Source organism: Lactuca virosa, chromosome 4 (assembly GCF_052849685.1).
Source record: "Lactuca virosa cultivar CGN04683 chromosome 4, Lactuca_virosa_CGN04683_v6, whole genome shotgun sequence".
In the NCBI taxonomy this organism is placed as follows: domain Eukaryota; kingdom Viridiplantae; phylum Streptophyta; class Magnoliopsida; order Asterales; family Asteraceae; genus Lactuca; species Lactuca virosa.
Genome location: NC_136429.1, coordinates 2,139,927 through 2,159,060, shown reverse-complemented (window position 1 = coordinate 2,159,060; position 19,134 = coordinate 2,139,927). Strand labels below are relative to the sequence as shown.

Sequence of the window (19,134 nt, the reverse complement as noted above, 5' to 3'; positions counted from 1 at the left end):
TTCACTCTTGATCATCTCTGGTTACTTTCAAAGGTAATTTATTTCTTCCTTTTTCCTTTTCCTTCTTTTCCGATCATGAGAAAGATAATTGTTCGCTCTTGTGCTAGAATACTTCTTCCTTCCGATGACGACTTCATTGATTACAAGTTACTGGCTCACAATGAGTCATGTTATTTCAACAATGAGGATATTCAATCCTTGAAGAATAAGGGTGCTTTTCCTGATGGCGTTGTCTTCTAACCCTTCGATGCCTCGGTCCAGTCGGATTTCATTTCACCCACATGGGTTTCTTCCCGAAATACCCTTTCTCTCTAGGTATAACTTATCTTTTCTCTGGTATCATCTATGATTTCTTTCTGGTTACCCAACTCTCTTACGTTCAGGTTATGCCAACAGTTTGGAGGATCTTTTATTGGGTCCATCACCTAAATCAGTCCGAACATTTGGGTATTGGTTTATCCGAGTTGGCTTCTATATATGATCTTTCTACCTTTGGCTCTTCTCGTTTTTTGTTCAAGGTCAAACCAGACATACCAGTTCTTGTTCTAAAATCCAAGCATAACAACGACGCTTGGAAAGAGAGGTTTTTCTTTGTGAGACGTCTTTCCATTCCTAATGGAAGTTCTTTGCTAGAGAGATGGGTTAAAAAGGGTAGGATTTTTTGTTATTCTTTAAGGATCTTGGGATTTACTTTCTTATTTTATTTGTTGTGATGCAACGTTCAAGTTTGAGGATCTTGCTCCTGTCGTTGAAGATACAGAAGATAAAATAACAAACTTTCTTGCTTTGTCTGAGAGCATTAGATATTTTCGATTCGAACCGCCTAGTCTTCAGGAAAGTTCTTCTGCTACTGTCCCCATGTCGACAGCTAAGGATCCTTATTTTATATTTCTTTTCTAATGTGAAGGATCCTGAACTCATAGGGCTTTTTCTTTATGTTTAGGATCCAAGGTCACACGCTCCGGTGCCCGCTTTACCCTTGCTGATGTTGACATGGCCATGTCTAGTGGCCAACTGGTAGTGAAAAAGGAGAATACCTCATCTTCTCTCCATCATAAGAGAATATCCATAGATTTGACGGTCAAGACTACGGGATCCCGGAAGAGAAAAACTACTAAGGTCACATATTTAAGCTTGGAAAATCTCGGAGCTGAGGATGCACTCCTAAAGTTGGTTTCTTTTTCTCGGGCTGTAAGTATCAGCGTAACTTTGCTTTTCATATTTTACCTTTCATTTTATCTGATGTTATTCCTATTTTATGTCTCCGATCATGTCTCCGTTGACCTGAACATCCGGGCTGAGAAGGTTGGATTAGCCTTGAAAGAACAGGAGAAGATGTGGAGGGAAACTAATGAGGATATCTTGAAGAGGGTAGAGTTGTTGAGCAAGGAGAAAGTTGAGAAAGAGGAGGAGCACGTGGATGAGATGGATGATGTGATTGATGATGTGAAGGCTAGTGATGTCGTGGCTATCTGGGAGGCTAAGCTCAAGCTGGCAGAAGATGTGGAGAATGCAAGATTTTGTAATGTAGTCGGGTGGCGTGAAGCCCTGGCTAAGTTGACTGGCAAGCCAGTTGATGTTGGTCAGGGTCCTGTAGAGAAGAAGAAGGGAGAAGAGGGAGAGACAGAGATGCCCCCATTTGGGGATGATCAAACCAAAGTGTAGGTTTGATTTTTTAAAAACAATTTTAAATATTCTGGTTTGTAGAAAATATTTCACTCTTTTGGGGGTTGGTAGGCAATCCCTTTTTATTCTATGAACTTTGGTTGTTGATGTTTATATCCTCTTTGCTTGTGTGGTTGATGTGCTTGATATGATTGTAGTAGTAGGATTTATGAGGATGTTCAGATGGTTAGGATCCCTAACAATCTGCAATAGTTAAATATTTGTCAAAGATTTTAGAGCAATTAGGATCCTTATGCAATTAGGATCCCAAAGAGTTCAGGTTTAACAAGAACTCTTAAGACCCGAATAACCTGATATAATTAGTTATTGATTTGGGATCTTAAATGAGTTAAGATCTTCAGGAAAATAAACCCTTCATCATTACGTAGGAAAAATAGCTTTAAAAATAGATAGAACCTGGCGATATTTAGGTTTCACGATCTTCTGATTTAGGAAAAGTCTGGAGTTATGATCCCATATGATCTTTAGAGTTTGCGTAAAGAAGGATCCATATTAATAGATCTTTGAAGATGCTTACTTTGATTTTCAATTGAGAGAAATATTGCTTAGCAAACAACCGGGGAATATCCCTACTGGGGAAGATCCCACTTTAAATAACCACTAGGGAAATACCACTATAACTGGGGAAAATCCCACTTCAAATAATAACTAGGGAAAATCCCATAATAACTCGGGAAAATCCTACTTCGAATAATAAATGGGGAAATTCCCATAATAACTGAGGAAAATCCCACTTTTAATAATAACTCGGGAAAATCCCATAATAACTGGGGAAAATCCCAACTCGTAAGACAACATGATAATATTGTAAACCTTAGAATTTTACTGGGGAGGATCCCAACTTAGGACAACATGATAATGTTATAAATCTTAGATTTTTACTTTAGGATCTTAACATATGTTCATAAATAAGAGGGTTGCCAAGTCACTAGAGCGTGAAATGATCCCCTTATTCACATCCCATAGTAAGATATCATGCGTGCAAGCGAGGTGTAGAAACCTTATCTCGTGTGAAAGAGGTCATAAACTCTTTAGACCTTAGAGGAGATTAAGTACCCTTAACCGTAGGACAGATGATCAGTTTATGTTTGTAGTTATTAGCATCCTTAGATTCCTGCACGTTGCAAACATTAGCTTAGGGTGTGTGTTACCTTGTCTAACACCCCTCCGATGCTTAAGTCAGTAATGGTTTTTGAAAAATTTAAATGAAAGAATTAGATAAAAATAACGGGTAGGGAGTGTGTACCTTGAGTTTGTTGAAAAATGATTAATACTACTTATATGAAGTATGCTTTTAGATGTATGGCATTCTAGGATCTTGGCAAGACGTTTCCTTCAAGGGTAGCTAGCCAATATGCCCATTTCCTGCTTTTGAATCAATGATATATGGTCCTTCCCATTTAGCTGCCAATTTTCCTGCATTGGGATTATTGGTATTTTGGAATGTCTTCCTAAGGACAAAGTCACCTATTTGGAATCTTCTTACTTTGATGTTCTTATTGTATGCTTTAGTGATCCTTTGTTAATGAGTAGCAATACGGATCCTAGCAAGATCCATGAGTTCATCGATAGTGTCAACATCCTAGGCTATGATCCTATCGTTGTTATCTTGATCCTATAGTTGGTATCTTACCGTTAGGATCACTACTATAGTGGGGATCACGATTTCTGTTCCAAACACTAAAAAATATGGAGTTTGGCCAGTGGCTATTTTTGAAGTGGTCCTATCCTCCCATAGGACAAAAGGGAGTTCCTCTTCCCATCTTCCTTTCTTTTCATCTAATCTTTTCTTCAAATTGTTGACTATAATCTTGTTGTTGGATTCAGCCTGACCATTAGCTTGAGGATTGACATTATAATTTTAATTCCCCAACTCGTGCAAAAGTCTTTAGTCCTTTTGCTTATGAATTGGGATCTATTGTCGCATATGATCTCAGCAGGGATCCTGAACATGGTCAGGATATTGCGTTTGATAAATGAGACTACCTCCTTGTCTCGTATCTGAACAAAGGCTTCAGCCTCTATCCATTTTGAGAAATAGTCAGTCATTACTAGCATGAAAACCTTTCCAATACGAGCTTTTGGTAATTTGCCAACTATATCTATTCCCCATTTCATGAATGGCCAAGGGTAAATGATAGGATGTAGCGGTTTTGCAGGTTGATGATAGATGTTGCTATGCCTTTGACAAGCTAGTAGTACCCCATACTTAACACTTTGGGGCATAAGGATCGGCCCCCATCATGATCACCACAATCTCCTTCGTGTATGGTCTTTAGTACTTTGGTAGTTTCATGACTTTCCAAGCATCAAGTATGAATCAGCCGTGGATTTCCTGTATAGCCTCCCTTAGATCATCATGAAGCACGAGAACCTTATCCGGAACACTCTATCACTTTCATATTTTATTGGAATCATGCCATTCTGGAGATACTCCACAATGGGCTGGATCTAGGATTTCGAACTTTACGGAGGATCCTGAATGTTGGGATCTTGACGATTAGGATCTTGAGGAAGTGATCGAGGGTCAGGATCTTTGATTATTGCTACATTAGTTATTTTTCATGGTCATTGGGATTAACTTGTTTGTTGGAGAGATTTTCTATCGCTAGGATCAATATATGGGTTATAGGGATCCTGACTTCTGGCAGAATCCTGAGGGAAGATCATATGCTGGCCAGTGCGTATGCCTCGACGTTTTCTTCTCTGGGAACTTGGCTTAGGCTAAAAGCTTTGAATTCGATGGCCAATTTTTTGAGAATCTGGAGGTATAGTGCTAGTCTTTCTCCTTTTACTGCATAGGATCCATTAAAATGATTAGTTAATAATAAGGAGTCAACGAATACCTGAAGATCCTTGATCTGTGGCAAACTGTAATCCCACGATCAATGCATCGAATTCACACCTGACTACCTCGGGTATGATGTCCCCATGTAGCGATTTTAGTATGATCCGTAGGCTTGTTCCTCTAAAGTTGGAAGAGCCATCAGTGAAGAGTATCCATCTTCCCATGATTTCTTCTTTTTGGAGTTCCTTGCTTTCCAATTCTCCTTCAGGTTGTAGATCTTCACTGAAATCATCCATAAAGTCTGCTAGTGCTTGTGATTTTATTGTTGATATCGGTTCATATTTGATGTCAAATGTTCTTAGCTTCACAGACCACTTTGCCATCCTACCTAACATCTAGGGTATGATGTCCTTAGCCAACTATAATCCCATGATCAATGCACCGAATTCACAATTGATTGCCTAGGGTATGATATCCCCCTATGGCGATTTTAGTATGATCCCTAGGCATGTTCCTCTAAAGTTAAAAGATCCATCATTGAAGAGTATCCATCTTCCCATGCTTTCTACTTTTTGGAGTTCCTTGTTTTCGAATTCTGTTTCAGGTTGTTGACCATCACTGAAATCAGCCATAAAGTCTGATAGTGTTTGTGATTTTATTGCTGATCTCGATTCATATTTGATGTCATATGTGCTTAGCTTCACAGACAACTTTTCTATCCTACATGACATCTCTGGTTTTTGCATAACATAGTTAATGGGGTAATTAGTTCTTACATGTATAATATGTGTTTCAAAATAGTGTCTTAACCTTTGTGGAAGTAGTTACTAATGAAAGTATTAGTTTTTCACGATGGGAGTACTTGGTCTCAGGATCCAAGAGACTTTTACTTACATAGTAAATGGGATGTTGGTCCCCGTTAAGATCCTTGGCTAAAACAACACTTACAACATTAGAGGATACTAAAAGGTATAGGAGGAGTGGTTCCCCATATAGTGGTTTCACCAGCAAGGGTGCTGAACTTAAATAATTTTTAAGTTACTGAAAAGCATCTTCGTGCTCTTTGGTCCACTAAAACCTTTTGTTCGTCTTCAAGATGTCATAGAAAGGTTTACACATATCTGAGGATCTTGAGAAGAACCTGTTTAGGGCTTCTACTCTTCCTGTTAGTCTTTTAATATCCTTTGTCGAGGATGGGGATTTTAAATCAATAATGGTCTTTATTTGCTCCGGACTCGCTTATATTCCTATTTTAGTCACCATGTATCCAAGGAATTTGCCTGACCTCATTCTAAAACGACATTTGGAAGGATTCAGCTTCATTTTGTATTGGTCTAGTATGTTGAAAGCTTCTTCCAGATCCTAGAGGTGATCTTCAGCTTTCTTTGACTTGATCACCATGTCGTCGATGAAGACTTCCATGGTGCCCCCTGTTTGTCCTTGAACATCCGGTTAACTAGCCTTTGGTATGTTGCACCTGCATTTTTAAGACCAAAGGGCATAACAGTATAGCAACATATACATGTTGGGGTTATTAGTGCGGTATCCTCTTGGTCAGATGGTTCCATTTGAATTTGTTGGAACCCTGCTGATGCACCCATGAATATTAATAATTCATGGTTAGCCGTAGAATCTATCATGGAATCTATATGTGGTAAGGGGTAAGGATCCTTAGGACAAGCCTTGGTAAGATCCGTATAGTCCACACATACTCTCCAATTACCATTCTTCTTTTTTACGACGAACACGTTGGCTAGCCACCGTGGGAACTTGACCTCCTTGATCATCCCTGTTTTAAGGAGTTTTTATACTTCTTCTTGGATAATCTGATTCCTCTCAGGTGCAAACTTCCTTCTTTGTTGATGTATGGGCCTGAAAGAAGGATCAATGTTAAGTTTGTGAGTTATAATATTTTTGTCTCTTCATGTCATGTCTTCATGTTTCCATGCGAAAGTTTTCCTTCTTTCTTTCAGGAACTTTATTATATCTTCTTCTATGTTTTCCGACAATGAGGATCCTATGAGTACTTTCATATTGGGATCTTTAAATTCAAGGGGCACTTCTTTTGTATCTTGTCCTCCGGATTCTAGTACATCTCGTGCCCTTTGCTTTAATTTCTATTCCTGTCGTGGGATTGTGGAAGTCTTCATCAAGGTCTTGTAGCACTCCTTGGATTCTTGTTGATCACCTGCGATCTTCACTATCCCCTATGGGGGTGGGCATCTTTACATATTTTTGGTATGTAGATGGGACCGCCTTCATGTCATGGATCCACAATCTTCCTAATATCACATTGTAGGAGGATAATGTGTCAATCACGCAAAACCGTTGCATAAAGTTTACCCCCTCTATGTAGATAGGCAACTTTGTTTCGCCGACCGTATGCTTTGTTTCGCCACTAAATCCTATTAGAACTGAGGATCTTTTGACTATGTCGGACTGTGGGATGTTCATCCTTTTGAAAGCATCCTAGAGTATATTGTTGACTGGGGATCCTCCGTTGACATGGATTCTTCTGACAAAATGGTTGGCGATGTAAAAAGTGATCACCAGTGCATCGTGGTGGGGATCCTGGATGTCTACTCTATCTGTTTCATCAAAGGTGATATGTTTCTCGTTTATGATCGATGTATTCTTCTGAGGCTTTTCTTCTTTCTCCGTTTTCAACACCTCGGCATGCCTTTTTGATGTAGAATAAGAGGTACCACAAATGTTAGATCCTCCCGAGATAACATTGCTTACCTTGGCGTCTGCAGGAGGGGGATCCTGGTTTATGTAGGATCGTATGAGGATCCTGATTATTTTCTTTGGATCTTTCTTTTCTTCTTCCATGGATCTCTTTGAGATATCCCTTACTGAGTAGGTAATTGATCTCCTTCTTGAGGGCTATGCAATCTTCCATAATGTGACCAAAGTCCTCGTGGTAGGCACACCACTTGGACTTGTCTTTCCAGGTGGTGGACTTGTCTCCCTTTCTTGGCCATCTTGCTTTGTCTCTAAGATCATGCATGACAAATATTAAATCTGAAACATCCATAAAAAATCAATAGTCATTGATCTTAGGAATTCTTCTTCCTCCCCTTCATCTTCAAGGGAATTGACGCTATGATGATCATGTTTTGAATATTATTTGGACTTATAGGATATTTGGACCAAGGAGTCGGCCTTTCTATTGGGGTTATCGTATGAATTTGGTGCATTGCTCCTCTTTTGGATCTCCTTGTATTCTTCGAGCCTTATGAATCTTAGTGCTTTGTTTCTCACTTCATCCATACTTTTGCATGGACTCATTACAAGGTCTTTGTAGAAGGGAGAGTCTTTCTTTAAGCCCATTTTGAAGGCTTCTACGTCAATTTCTTGGGGATACTCAGGGCTTCCCTACCAAACATGTTCACAAAATCCCTAAGAGATTCCATAGGATCCTGAACTACCTGTTAAAGATAACTAGTGATCTTGTCAAATGTTCTGCTACAAGAAAATTGATTGATAAAAAGATTAATTAAGTGAGAAAATGAAGTAATAAAGGAAGGAGGAATGTTAAGAAACCATTTTAAGGCTGATCATGTGAGGGTTCAACCAAAACCCTTGCATAGACAATCTTCCTTCAAATGTGTGGGAATGGGGATGATCTCCATTCTTTCCCCATATTGTCTCACATGTACTTCAGGATCCGTGGTTCCATCGTTAGGCTTCATGCTGGGAGTTTGGAAGCACATCAGGACTTCAGTATAAGCTATCGTAGGAGAAAATATCGAGATCCTAAGGCTCGTGGGGGATACTTCTGGTATTGGTTGGACCACTTCCGGCATACTTGAGATCATCTGCCTTAACTGCTGAAGTTCCTTGGCCATGACCAGGCTGATTCCCGCATCAAGTTCCATAGAGTTAGTATTAAAAGTATTATTATTCATGAAGTTACTAGAATCCTTGTTGTTAGGAGTGATGAAGGTTTCGTCGGGATCCTGGATTACATGGGCTCGCTCGTTTGGAGTTGTGCCCCAAGTAGGAGCATGTGTTGGTGCTGAGGATCCTATCTCCTGGCGGTTTCCTGAGGATTTTGTATTGTCAAAGTTTAGAATCTTGGGTTGCAAGATCGAGGGTGCTGCTTATTGGGGTTTATGTATCTCCGTCCTCATTCTCTCTATTTCCTTTCACACCGTCTTGTTTTCCTCTTTTTACTGAGTACCTTGTCCTTCCATTCTCTTCATCATGTCAAAGAGCTCTTTGTTGGAAATCACTACAAGAGGATCCTGGAATCCTTGGGTAGTGGCCGAAGAGGTGTTTTTATTAGGTGCCTCAGAAGTCTTCTTAAGAGCTCCGCTTGGAGGTGGTGGAATGTTTTTAGATGAAATGGGAGTAATGGAGGAAGAGGATAAGGTCGGTTGGGTAGACATGATCCTCGAACGATTGTGAACACTATAGCCCCACAGTGGGCGCCAAATTCTTTTGGTCAAAAATTGATCAAATTATTGAGTTTAATGGATTGCGTCATTTGTATCTTTATTGTATAGTCCATTTTGTGTAATGGGTTGGGCCTGTCCACCCGGTGTCTTTAATGATTAGGGTTTAGCTATTTATAGTGCATGCATGCATCGTGTTTTGTTAATGATCCTGTAACCCTACTCTGCCTTTACAGTAGCAGTTCTTAATCGAGCTCTTCTAAGGCAGTGCTTTTAATCATTCAGCACAACTTTGTTCTCTATTGTTGGTGTTTGATTTCTCTACCTGTTCTTATAAGTTTTATTCTTATAAGTTGGTATCAGAGCAGGAGACTGTGTAATCTATACGCATCTCTTCTATTAAAAGAGCTATTAGGTTTTCCACTTTTATTGGATCTATTCTCTACCATCTTCATCGTTTTTTTAATGACTACTAACGTTGAATCTAGATCTTGATTCTACCCAAAATACAGTTTACACATCTGGTTCATTACATGTTTTAATTGAATCGAAATCATGCATTCAGAAGATTCTCATACTCTTTCATTCAACCTATCCAACAGTATTGGTTCTACAACAAGAATCCTAATTCTTTTTCCTCATGAATATGAGGTGTGGGTGCTACGCTTCGATGATTACGTTCAAGGACTTGAAGATCATGGTTCCTTGATATAGAAAGCCATGATGGTGCAGACGTTTGAACATACTGGTACAAGAAAAGTTGTTAAAATTCAAGCCGATTACAATAATCTTCTTCTTGAAGTAAAAGATGTCCCACGGGACGAAAAAGACAAGCTAATCAGTAATGTAAAGGCGATGAGGATAATCAGATTCGCTTTGCCTCCAGACACCTTTCGTCTGGTGAGTGTCTGTGATACAACAAAAGAGATATGGGACAGGCTAAAAGAACTCTATTTTAGTGATGCTGATCTTGAGCATTCCATTCAGACGCTGCTTCTCTCGGATTTTGTAGCTTTTGTCCAGAAGCCTGAGGAGAAACTTGACCAAACGTTTAACCGGTATAATCCTCTTTTAAGCAGGATGGTGAAAATAAGATTGGACGCGAATTGATTGAACAAAAGGTCACATTCATGAACGGTTTGAAGCCAAAATGGAAAGTTGTGGTGTCAACGGTCAAAGCGCATGAGCAGTTTAAAACCTACTCTTTAGCGAAGCTTTTGGGAATTCTTAGGTCTCACGAGGACGAAGTTACCAAAGAAGCGAAGATTGTTTATGGGATGGGTTCTTTGGCATTAGTCGCAAAGAACAAGCAGGTTGTAGAAGAAGAAGATTTGGAGAAGGATCTCTCAGATTGTGAACTCTCAAAGGAGGATTATGCATCGATGGTGTCAAACCCTAGGAAGTTCGCCAAAAAGAACTTTGGACGCAGCAAAAACAGAAACTGGCAAGGAAGTTACAGCTCTGAGAAGATGAAGGGTGAGAGTGTCAACCACCCTAAAAAGGAAGAACTGAAGAAAGATAGCAAGCTGATGGGAGATTTTGGATATGACTGTAATTACTGTCATGGAAAGAATCAATTAGCAAAAGAGTGTATGTTGAAAAGGCTCAATGAAAAGAAGGATGAAGGAGAAGAAAAAGACGAAGCCTACTCTCTCCGAAAGATAGATGAGCCCAAGAAAAGGAAGAATGATGATAACGCTAAACCTGCTTTGATTGTGTAGGAAAATGACAACGAGTTTGGAAGAGTTGAAGTTTGGTCAACTGACTCAGTGGATGACGAGGTTCGCAGACCGACACATGGAAAGTACTTCATTGCGAAGGCCGGAGTTTCAGAGTATGAGGGAAAATGCTTCATGGTCAACAATGATGTTTCGGAGCAAAGGGGATACACTTCCGACAGTTGCTTCGCTGCTAAACCCGTCACAGAGCAGATCAACGAATGTGAGAAGATGATAAGCAAGGTAAATTCTATTCTCGAATCTTTAAATATTCCTGTTTCTAGGTAGGAAACTGAGTTAAAAGACTTAAAATTCACAGTTTATAGTTTAAGTGATAGTTGAAAAGAACCCGTTTAAGTAATACTCTGTGGTGGATACTCGGGTTGATGAGAAGAGATCGATTTCTATCTCTGAAGTTCCTATTGTGTGTGATTTTACGAATGTTTTCCCAGAGGAGTTGTCGGGTGTGCCTCCCAAGAGGCAGGTGGAATTCCGGATCGACCTGATCCCTGGTGCGGCACCGATCGCCAAGGCATCATATCGCCTTGCGCCGCCATAGATGCAGGATTTATCCTCTCCACTTCAGGAGATGTTAGGAAAGGGGTTTATACGGCCGAGCAGATCGTTGTGGGAAGCACCGATCCTTTTTGTCAAGAAGAAGGCTAGTTCACACTAGATGTGTATTGACTATCGGGAGTTGAATAAGTTCACGGTGAAGAACGATTATCCGGTGCCAAGGACTTATGATCTCTTCGATCAGCTGCAGGGGCATCTTGGTTTTCCAAGATTGATATGAGTTCTAGTTACCATCAGATGAAGGTACGAGAGGAGGATATTCAGAAGATGGGTTTCCAAACTCGTTATGGACATTACGAGTTTGTGGTGATCCTATTTGGGCTCACCAATGCACCGACAATGTTCATGGATCTCATAAACCGGGTGTGTAGACCTATGTTGGACCACTTAGTGATTGTCTTCATTGATGATATCTTAGTCTATTCGAAGACCAAGGAACAACATGAGGAGCATCTTCGTGAGATTCTTGGGGTTCAGCGAACGAAGAGGTTATATGCCAAATTCTCTGAATGTGAGTTCTAGTTGCGCGAGGTTCAGTTTTTGGGACACCTTGTCAATCATAACAGTATCTTGGTTGAACCAACCAAAATGCAGTGGGAGGTTCCGAAGTATGCATCTAAGATTCGTAGTTTCCTCGGTTTAGTGGGGTATTATCGAAGATGATGGGTTTTGAGCATTCTAACACTCCTAAGTGTACATGAAACCCTAGAAAACCTTGGATCTATGTTTGTCTAAAATACATGCAAAATACTTTTTCCAAGGTTCATAATCCTATCTAGCATACATGGGGAACATTAATCATAAAAGATGGCTAGGATTACATACCTTGTAGTTGCTTTGATTCCTTGACAACCTTGAGAGCCTAGCACCCCAAGTGTGATGCCTCAAATGTTTCACACAACACCAAATGCTCTTGGAATAAACTTTGAGAGAATTTGCTAACACTTGAAATCGGCCTTGCCCTCTTGTCTCACTAGTGTAGCCGATTTTGGTAGATAACATGTTCTTTATATAGTGTGTTGCATTAGGGTTGCACCATGTAAACCCTAATGTAGCATGGCTCTTCATTTCCATGACCCATGGGTTTGTAACTCCCATGGACCATCCATGGAGCATCCTATGGACCTTAGCCCAACTAGATAATCCATGGAGTATCTAGCCCACTATACAAGTATGGATGATTTACACAATCAACCAATATATTTAATTAGTCTCCTTTTTGATCACTTAATTAATTCTTTATCAATACTAATTAAATAATATTATTAATATATTAGAACTTATAATATATTAATAAACCACAAGTGTTATTTCTCTCATTTAGTCTATCTAAATGCATGATGTCATGCAACCCAAATGGACCATGCCGGGTCGGGTCAAGTACATACCAAAAATAGTTATGGACTTAGACACCTTATCCAACAGTCTCCCACTTGGATAAGTCTAATAACTATAACCACAAGTATGAATTCAGGAACCGATCAGCAATCGTAGCTCTTTTTAATGTCTCTCGGAACTGAGAAGATGATGATACGCCATTTAAGATAAGTGATCATATAATCCTCTGTTCTAGATATCAGCCGGAAAAATACATGGAACAATGTCTTACTTTTGTCCAGCAGTTTGTTTCCCGATTTCCGATTTGTTTGACATAGAACTTAATTGAACACATCAACTTAGTTCTGACCGGGCCCGGTACATCGGTCAAAACAAAATCATCGAGGGGCCCAGATATCGCTTCTAATCCAAGAAGGAACAAATAAACTTCGACTCATATGCTTGTTCTACTACTTGTTGAATCACACACAACAGTACGTTTTATAACATCGAGTTACCAATGTGTTTTCGTACGGTCAATGCATAACCAACTCATAGGCAACAAGACATATCTCTAGGTTTGAAGACTTATATGATATTACCGTCTCGCGATCACTCGAGATAAATTCCATGAAGTGATACCAGCGAGCGTGGGTTGAATCCAATACTCAGAACTTATGAGCACTCATGAGTCTTGAGGTCATGTCCAACATCTTAGACCTCTACAACCAACTCATGATAGTCTTAATTCATATCTACTTCCAACATATGACCGACTGTGGATAATTTGAATAATATGTAAAACTCAACATAATTATTCTGGAAGTCAAAACATGCAAAAGAAATAATAGTAAACGATTGACAAAAGATAGGAACACTTTACTCATAAATAAACACAACTTTTATTCATCATCAAATGTCACTTACACTTTACAAATTTCAAAGCTATCTAACTACTAAAACTAATATCATCCTTCAGCCCTATGCTCCTCGCGTGTTGGAGATGCTTAACCCTACCCAGTCCCTTCGTGAGGGGATCTTCCGGGTTCTCATCCGATGATACCCTCTTTGCCACGAGGAGTCCTTCTTCTATTCGATGTCTGATGAAATGATATTTTCTGTCAATGTGTCTGGATCTCCCGTGATCCCTTGGTTCCTTTGCTAAGGCAACAACACTTTTACTATCACATAAAATATCTATGGGCTCCTTTATAGCTGGTACAACTCCAAGGTCTCCAATGAATTTCTTTATCCATATCGCCTCCTTTGCTGCCTCGCTTGCCGCTATATACTCTGATTCGCAAGTTGAATCAGCCACTGTCTCCTGTTTGGAACTTTTCCAAGAAATTGCTCCTCCGTTTAAGGTAAAGACCCAGCCTGACTTAGAGCGGAAATTATCCCTATCAGTCTAGAAGCTAGCATCACTATACCATACAACTCTCAAGTCATCACTCCCACCAAGGGTAAGGACCCAGTCCTTAGTCCTCCACAGGTACTTGAGAATGTTCTTTACCGCCGTCTAGTGAGCCTTACCAGGGTTCCCCTGATACCTGCTAACCATGCTTAAAGCAAAGGCTACATCAGGACGAGTGCAGGTCATAGCATAGATGATCGAGCCTACTGCAGAAGCGTAAGGTACTTGACTCATTTATGCTATCTCAACCTCGGTACTCGGGCTCTGAGTCTTACTCAATCTAGCGTTACTCTGGATGGGTAACTCTCCTTTCTTGGAGTCTTGCATACTGAACCTCTTCAGCACCTTATCCAAGTAGGTACTTTAACTAAGTCCAATTAGTCTTTTACTCCGGTCTCTGAGAATCCTTATCCCTAGAATATAGGCAGCTTCTCCTAGGTCTTTCATAGCGAAACATTTCCCAAGCCAGGATTTCACTTCCTGCAAGGTTGGGATGTCATTTCCTATGAGTAGTATGTCATCCACATACAGTACCAAAAAACTAACTATACTCCCACTAGCCTTGACATATACACAAGATTCATCTTCACTCCTTGAAAAGCCAACTCTTTGACTTTCTCATCAAAACAAAGATTCCATCTGCGAGGTGCTTGCTTTAATCCATAAATGGATTTCTCAAGCTTACACACTTTATTAGGGTACTCTGTGCTGACAAAACCCTCTAGCTGATTCATGTAAACATCCTCAGCCAACTTTCCATTGAGGAAAGCGGTTTTGACATCCATTTGCCATATTTCATAGTCATGAAATGCAACAATGGCTAACAATACCCTAATAGACTTGATCTTGGTTACTGGTGAAAAGGTCTCATCATAATCAACTCCTGGAGTTTGAGAAAAGCCCTTTGCAACCAGTCGCGCCTTATAAGTGTGTACATTACCATCCATGTCGGTCTTCTTCTTGAAGATCCATTTGCACCCAACTGCCTTACGACCTGGTACATTGTCAACCAAGTTCCAAACTTGATTGTCATACATGGATTGTATCTCGCTGTCCATTGCCTCTTTCCATTTAGCAGACTCGGGGCCTGCCATGGCTTCCTCATAGCTGTTAGGTTCATCCAGACTTACCAGTGTCTCATCACTGATAAGTGTCTCACCTTCCGTAGTAATATGAAAACCATAGTAGTGCTCAGGTGCATTCCTAACCCTTGTGGAACGCCTCAGAGGTACAGACATGTCAATTGGATAAACAGGAGTTTCCTCCTCAAGTTGACTGCTAGGGTTTGAGGTTCCTTCACCACTTGACTCTTGAAGTTCTTCAAGGTCAATTTGCCTCCCACTGTTTCCTTGGCTTATGAACTCTCTCTCTCGAAAGACACCCCTTCTTGCTACAAAGACCACATTATCAGTGGGTCTGTAGAAAAGGTAACCAAAGGATTTATGTGGGTAGCCGATGAAAATACACCTCTCACTTCGAGGTTCGAGCTTATCGTGAGTCTCGCGTCTCACGAAAGCTTCGCAACCCTAAATCTTGATGTGGGCTAGACTAGGAACTTTTCCAGTCCACATCTCGTGAGGTGTTTTGGCAACCTTCTTTGTAGGGACCAGATTAAGGATATGGGCGGCGGTCTCTAAGGCATACCCCCAGAATGAGATTGGTAGCATAGCTCGACTCATCATGGAACGAACCATGTCCAACAAGGTTCGATTACGCCTCTCAGCTACACCATTCAACTGTGGTGTCCTGGGAGGTGTCAATTGTGAGACAACCCCACATTCCCTAAGATAGTCGAGGAACTCTGTACTAAGATACTCACCACCATGATCGGATCGAAGCATCTTAATGTTCCTGCCCAATTGATTCTCTACTTCCTGTTTAAACTCTTTAAACCTATCGAAAGTATCTGACTTATGCTTAATTAAGTAGACATATCCATATCTACTATAATCATCTGTAAAAGTCACATAATAACGATTAGCATCCCTTGTGGCAGTTTTGAAGGGTCCACACACATCTGTGTGTACTAAATCCAACAAACCTTCACCCCTAGCACAAGAACCTGTGAAGGGTGACTTTGTCATTTTTCCAAGTAAGCATGATTCACAACTATCATCTGACCTTAGGTCAAATGACTCCAAGACTCCATCCTTTTGGAGTTGGCCTATGCGTTTCTTGCTTACATGTCCAAGACGACAATGCCATAATGATGCTTTATCCAAGTTATTATCATTAGTATAATCAATACATAACACATTATTTCCTAAGTTATCTACAACAGACACAGCTTCATACACACCATCACAAGGTAATGCTTTAAAATAAAACACATTATTAAAGAAAGCATTTATTCCACCAATTTCATTATCAAAAGGGAAGGTAAACCCTTGTTTGTACAAAGCATGAAAGGAAATAACATTTCTTGCGATTTCAGGCGAATAACAACATTTATTCAAATCTAAAGTAAACCCACTACTTAGCAACAAAGTATAAACTCCAATCTTGGTGACAGGAGAAACTTTCCTATTCCCCATGATCAAGTTTATTTTTCCATGCTCCACATTCTCACTTCTTCTTAGTCTCTGCAAATCAGAACAAATATGAATACCACAGCCGGTATCAAGGACCCAAGAGTTAGAATAGGGTGAGTTATTAGATAATATAGTGTAAATACCTGCATGGTTGGGTTTTACTTTCCCATCCTTCAAATATTGCTGGTACTTTGGGCAGTTCCGCTTCCAGTGTGCCTTTTCATGGCAATAGAAGCATTCAGCCTCTTTTGGGTCAGCAGAAGGAGTAACGAAACCTTTCTTGGTTCCGCTTGAAGAGGAGCCATCAAGGGTCTTACCCTTGGTACCCTTCGAAGGGTTCTTCCTCTTTTTCCCTCTACCTTTCCCGATTGCCAGGACAGGTGCGGAGTTTGGAGTAAGAGTAGGAGTGGTAACAACCGACTTACCTTTAAGACCTGATTCTACGGTCTTTAGGAGTCCTTGAAGTTTGCTGAGGGTTACTTCTTCCTTGTTCATGTGGTATGTCATGCGGAATTGATCATAGCACGATGGTAAGGAGTGCAAAATGATATCTATTGCTAACTCCTCTGGGAAGTTCACATTCAGATTCATCAAACGGTCCACATACCTTTGCATTTTCTGCATGTGGCCTGTGATGGGTTCACCATCTTTCATTCGGGTTGTTATCATGGAGGAGATAATTTCATATCGCTCTTGACGAGCACTCTGATGGTAGCGGTCCATCAAATCCTGGTGCATCTCAAAAGGATAGTAGTCCTCATAGGACTTTTGGAGCTCGGCTGTCATAGTGACCATCATGATGCATGCCACTTTGGTAGCATCTCTTTCATGTGCCTCATATTCAGCAAACTCCTCAAGAGTAGCAGTTGGCTCAAGTACCTTAAGTTCCTTGTCGAGAACATATTCTTTGTTCACGTAACGAGTGACCATCCTGATGTTCCTGATCCAATCTGTAAAGTTGGAATCATCAAAGATGACTCTCCCACAAAGGTTCATGAGAGAGAAGGAGTCGGTAGGGTTTGAGCCAGGAGCAGCATTGTTGGTAGACATCTGAAAAGAAGAAAAGACAAGTTTAGTTTAGATATAAAGATAGTCCTTAATAAAACACCCAAATGTAATATTAAGGCTAGGATCCAATCACAATATATTATAACTTAGAAGAGGGATGCCGTAATCTAAGCTAAAACATATTTGAAAGGTAGGTGAATGACGATTCACCAATTTCCACCATGAAAACGAAATATATAAATTATTAGGTTTTATTTGGTTTTAGAAACTCCTAGATTCTTTTGAGATTCATTGAACTTTTCAATGGCATGTTTCAATCTCGAGTGTGCCCTTCATGTTTTGTGACTGGGATACCGAGGATCACAAAACAAGGTGTGAAGTAACCATGCAAATTACTTGGTACCCTTAATGTTTTTCACTTAATCGATGTGTCGGTTAATCACATGCTCTCCACCGACCTATGAAAAAACCTTAAGTCACCCTTTGCCTACCTTGTTAAGTCCAAGTTAGTGTGCCGGTTAACCACACACGCTCCACTAACGACTTAATCAAAGTGCAAAGTGTAATTTCATGGGTTAGCACCTTATTCACATTTTCCTAAAGTAACCAAGATTGGGAATTTATAAAACATTTAGTTACTTTATAATAGTCATTATACTTTTAATAAGAATTTTAAGACATTGTCCTACCCGTTTGGCTAACGACCCTCCACCAGTCAAGGCAGCGGTGGGTGAGAGTGGACACCCATTAAGCTGCCATTTTATAAGCAACAACCTTATACCCCCCTTATAGACCGGCTTCGTGAATGAGGCCTACTAACTGTAAAACGACTTGATATTATACATATATCTATATTATTAAACTTATAATATTATAAAGTATAAGGTTTGAATTTTAACTTTTAAAATTCTAGGGGTTGGAACTAAAGTTTATTAAGATGACTTTACATGTTCCAAAACTTGAGGGCAAGTTTTGTAACTCTACAAAACCTTTCAATTCATAACTTATGAGTTATTAAAAATGAAGACTCTTCATTTTTTGTAACTTGTGTGTTCTTTTAATGGAACTAAAACAAAGAGACTTTTGGTTATCCATAACTTGAGGACAAGTTATGGACTCCATTAAAACACATAAAGATCATGAATTCAACATTAAACAAGTAATTCCTATGATCTATCAAGAACTCATAAGAACATGAATTAATCATATCAAAATTTCAAGAACATATGAACACATATAATCATGTAATTTTGATATTAGCCATTGTAATAGGATTAGAACAACCATTACACCAACTAAAACAAGTTTTAAAACACCAAAATAGTTTAGGGTAATGTTTCTAGTCCATTTCCAGCAGCAAAACTCGAAAAACTGCACTCAGGGGCTCCTACTCGTCGAGTGCAAGAACCTACTCGACGAGTAGAATGAGTTTGGTCATGGACTCGTCGAGTCCCCCCATGGACTCGGCGAGTTCATGCGTCAGAATGCATAAAAACGAGTTTTTTTTTCACAATTTTGCATCAAGTATCAAAACAAACATGCCTAGGCTCTGATACCACTGATGAGTTTTGAGCATTCTAACACTCCTAAGTGTACATGAAACCCTAGAAAACCTTGGATCTATGTTTGTCTAAAATACATGCAAAATACTTTTTCCAAGGTTCATAATCCTATCTAGCATACATGGGGAACATTA

The 19,134-nt window shown here is 39.9% G+C and overlaps 2 protein-coding genes across 2 annotated transcripts; both read right to left on the bottom strand.

Annotated features, from left to right (window-relative positions):
* Positions 1-1,776: 1,776 nt before the first annotated feature.
* Positions 1,777-3,804, bottom strand: LOC145168452 (uncharacterized). The gene is made up of 3 exons (XM_079087258.1): positions 3,673-3,804; positions 3,320-3,514; positions 1,777-1,869 (listed from the first exon to the last, which is right to left on the bottom strand). The coding sequence occupies exons 1-3, from the start codon at positions 3,802-3,804 to the stop codon at positions 1,777-1,779; spliced, it is 420 nt and encodes a 139-aa protein (XP_078943384.1).
* Positions 3,805-4,352: 548 nt separating this feature from the next.
* Positions 4,353-4,857, bottom strand: LOC145168447 (uncharacterized). Its single transcript, XM_079087253.1, has 2 exons — positions 4,533-4,857; positions 4,353-4,480 (listed from the first exon to the last, which is right to left on the bottom strand). Exons 1-2 carry the CDS (start codon positions 4,855-4,857, stop codon positions 4,353-4,355), a joined length of 453 nt encoding a protein of 150 aa, XP_078943379.1.
* Positions 4,858-19,134: the final 14,277 nt, after the last annotated feature.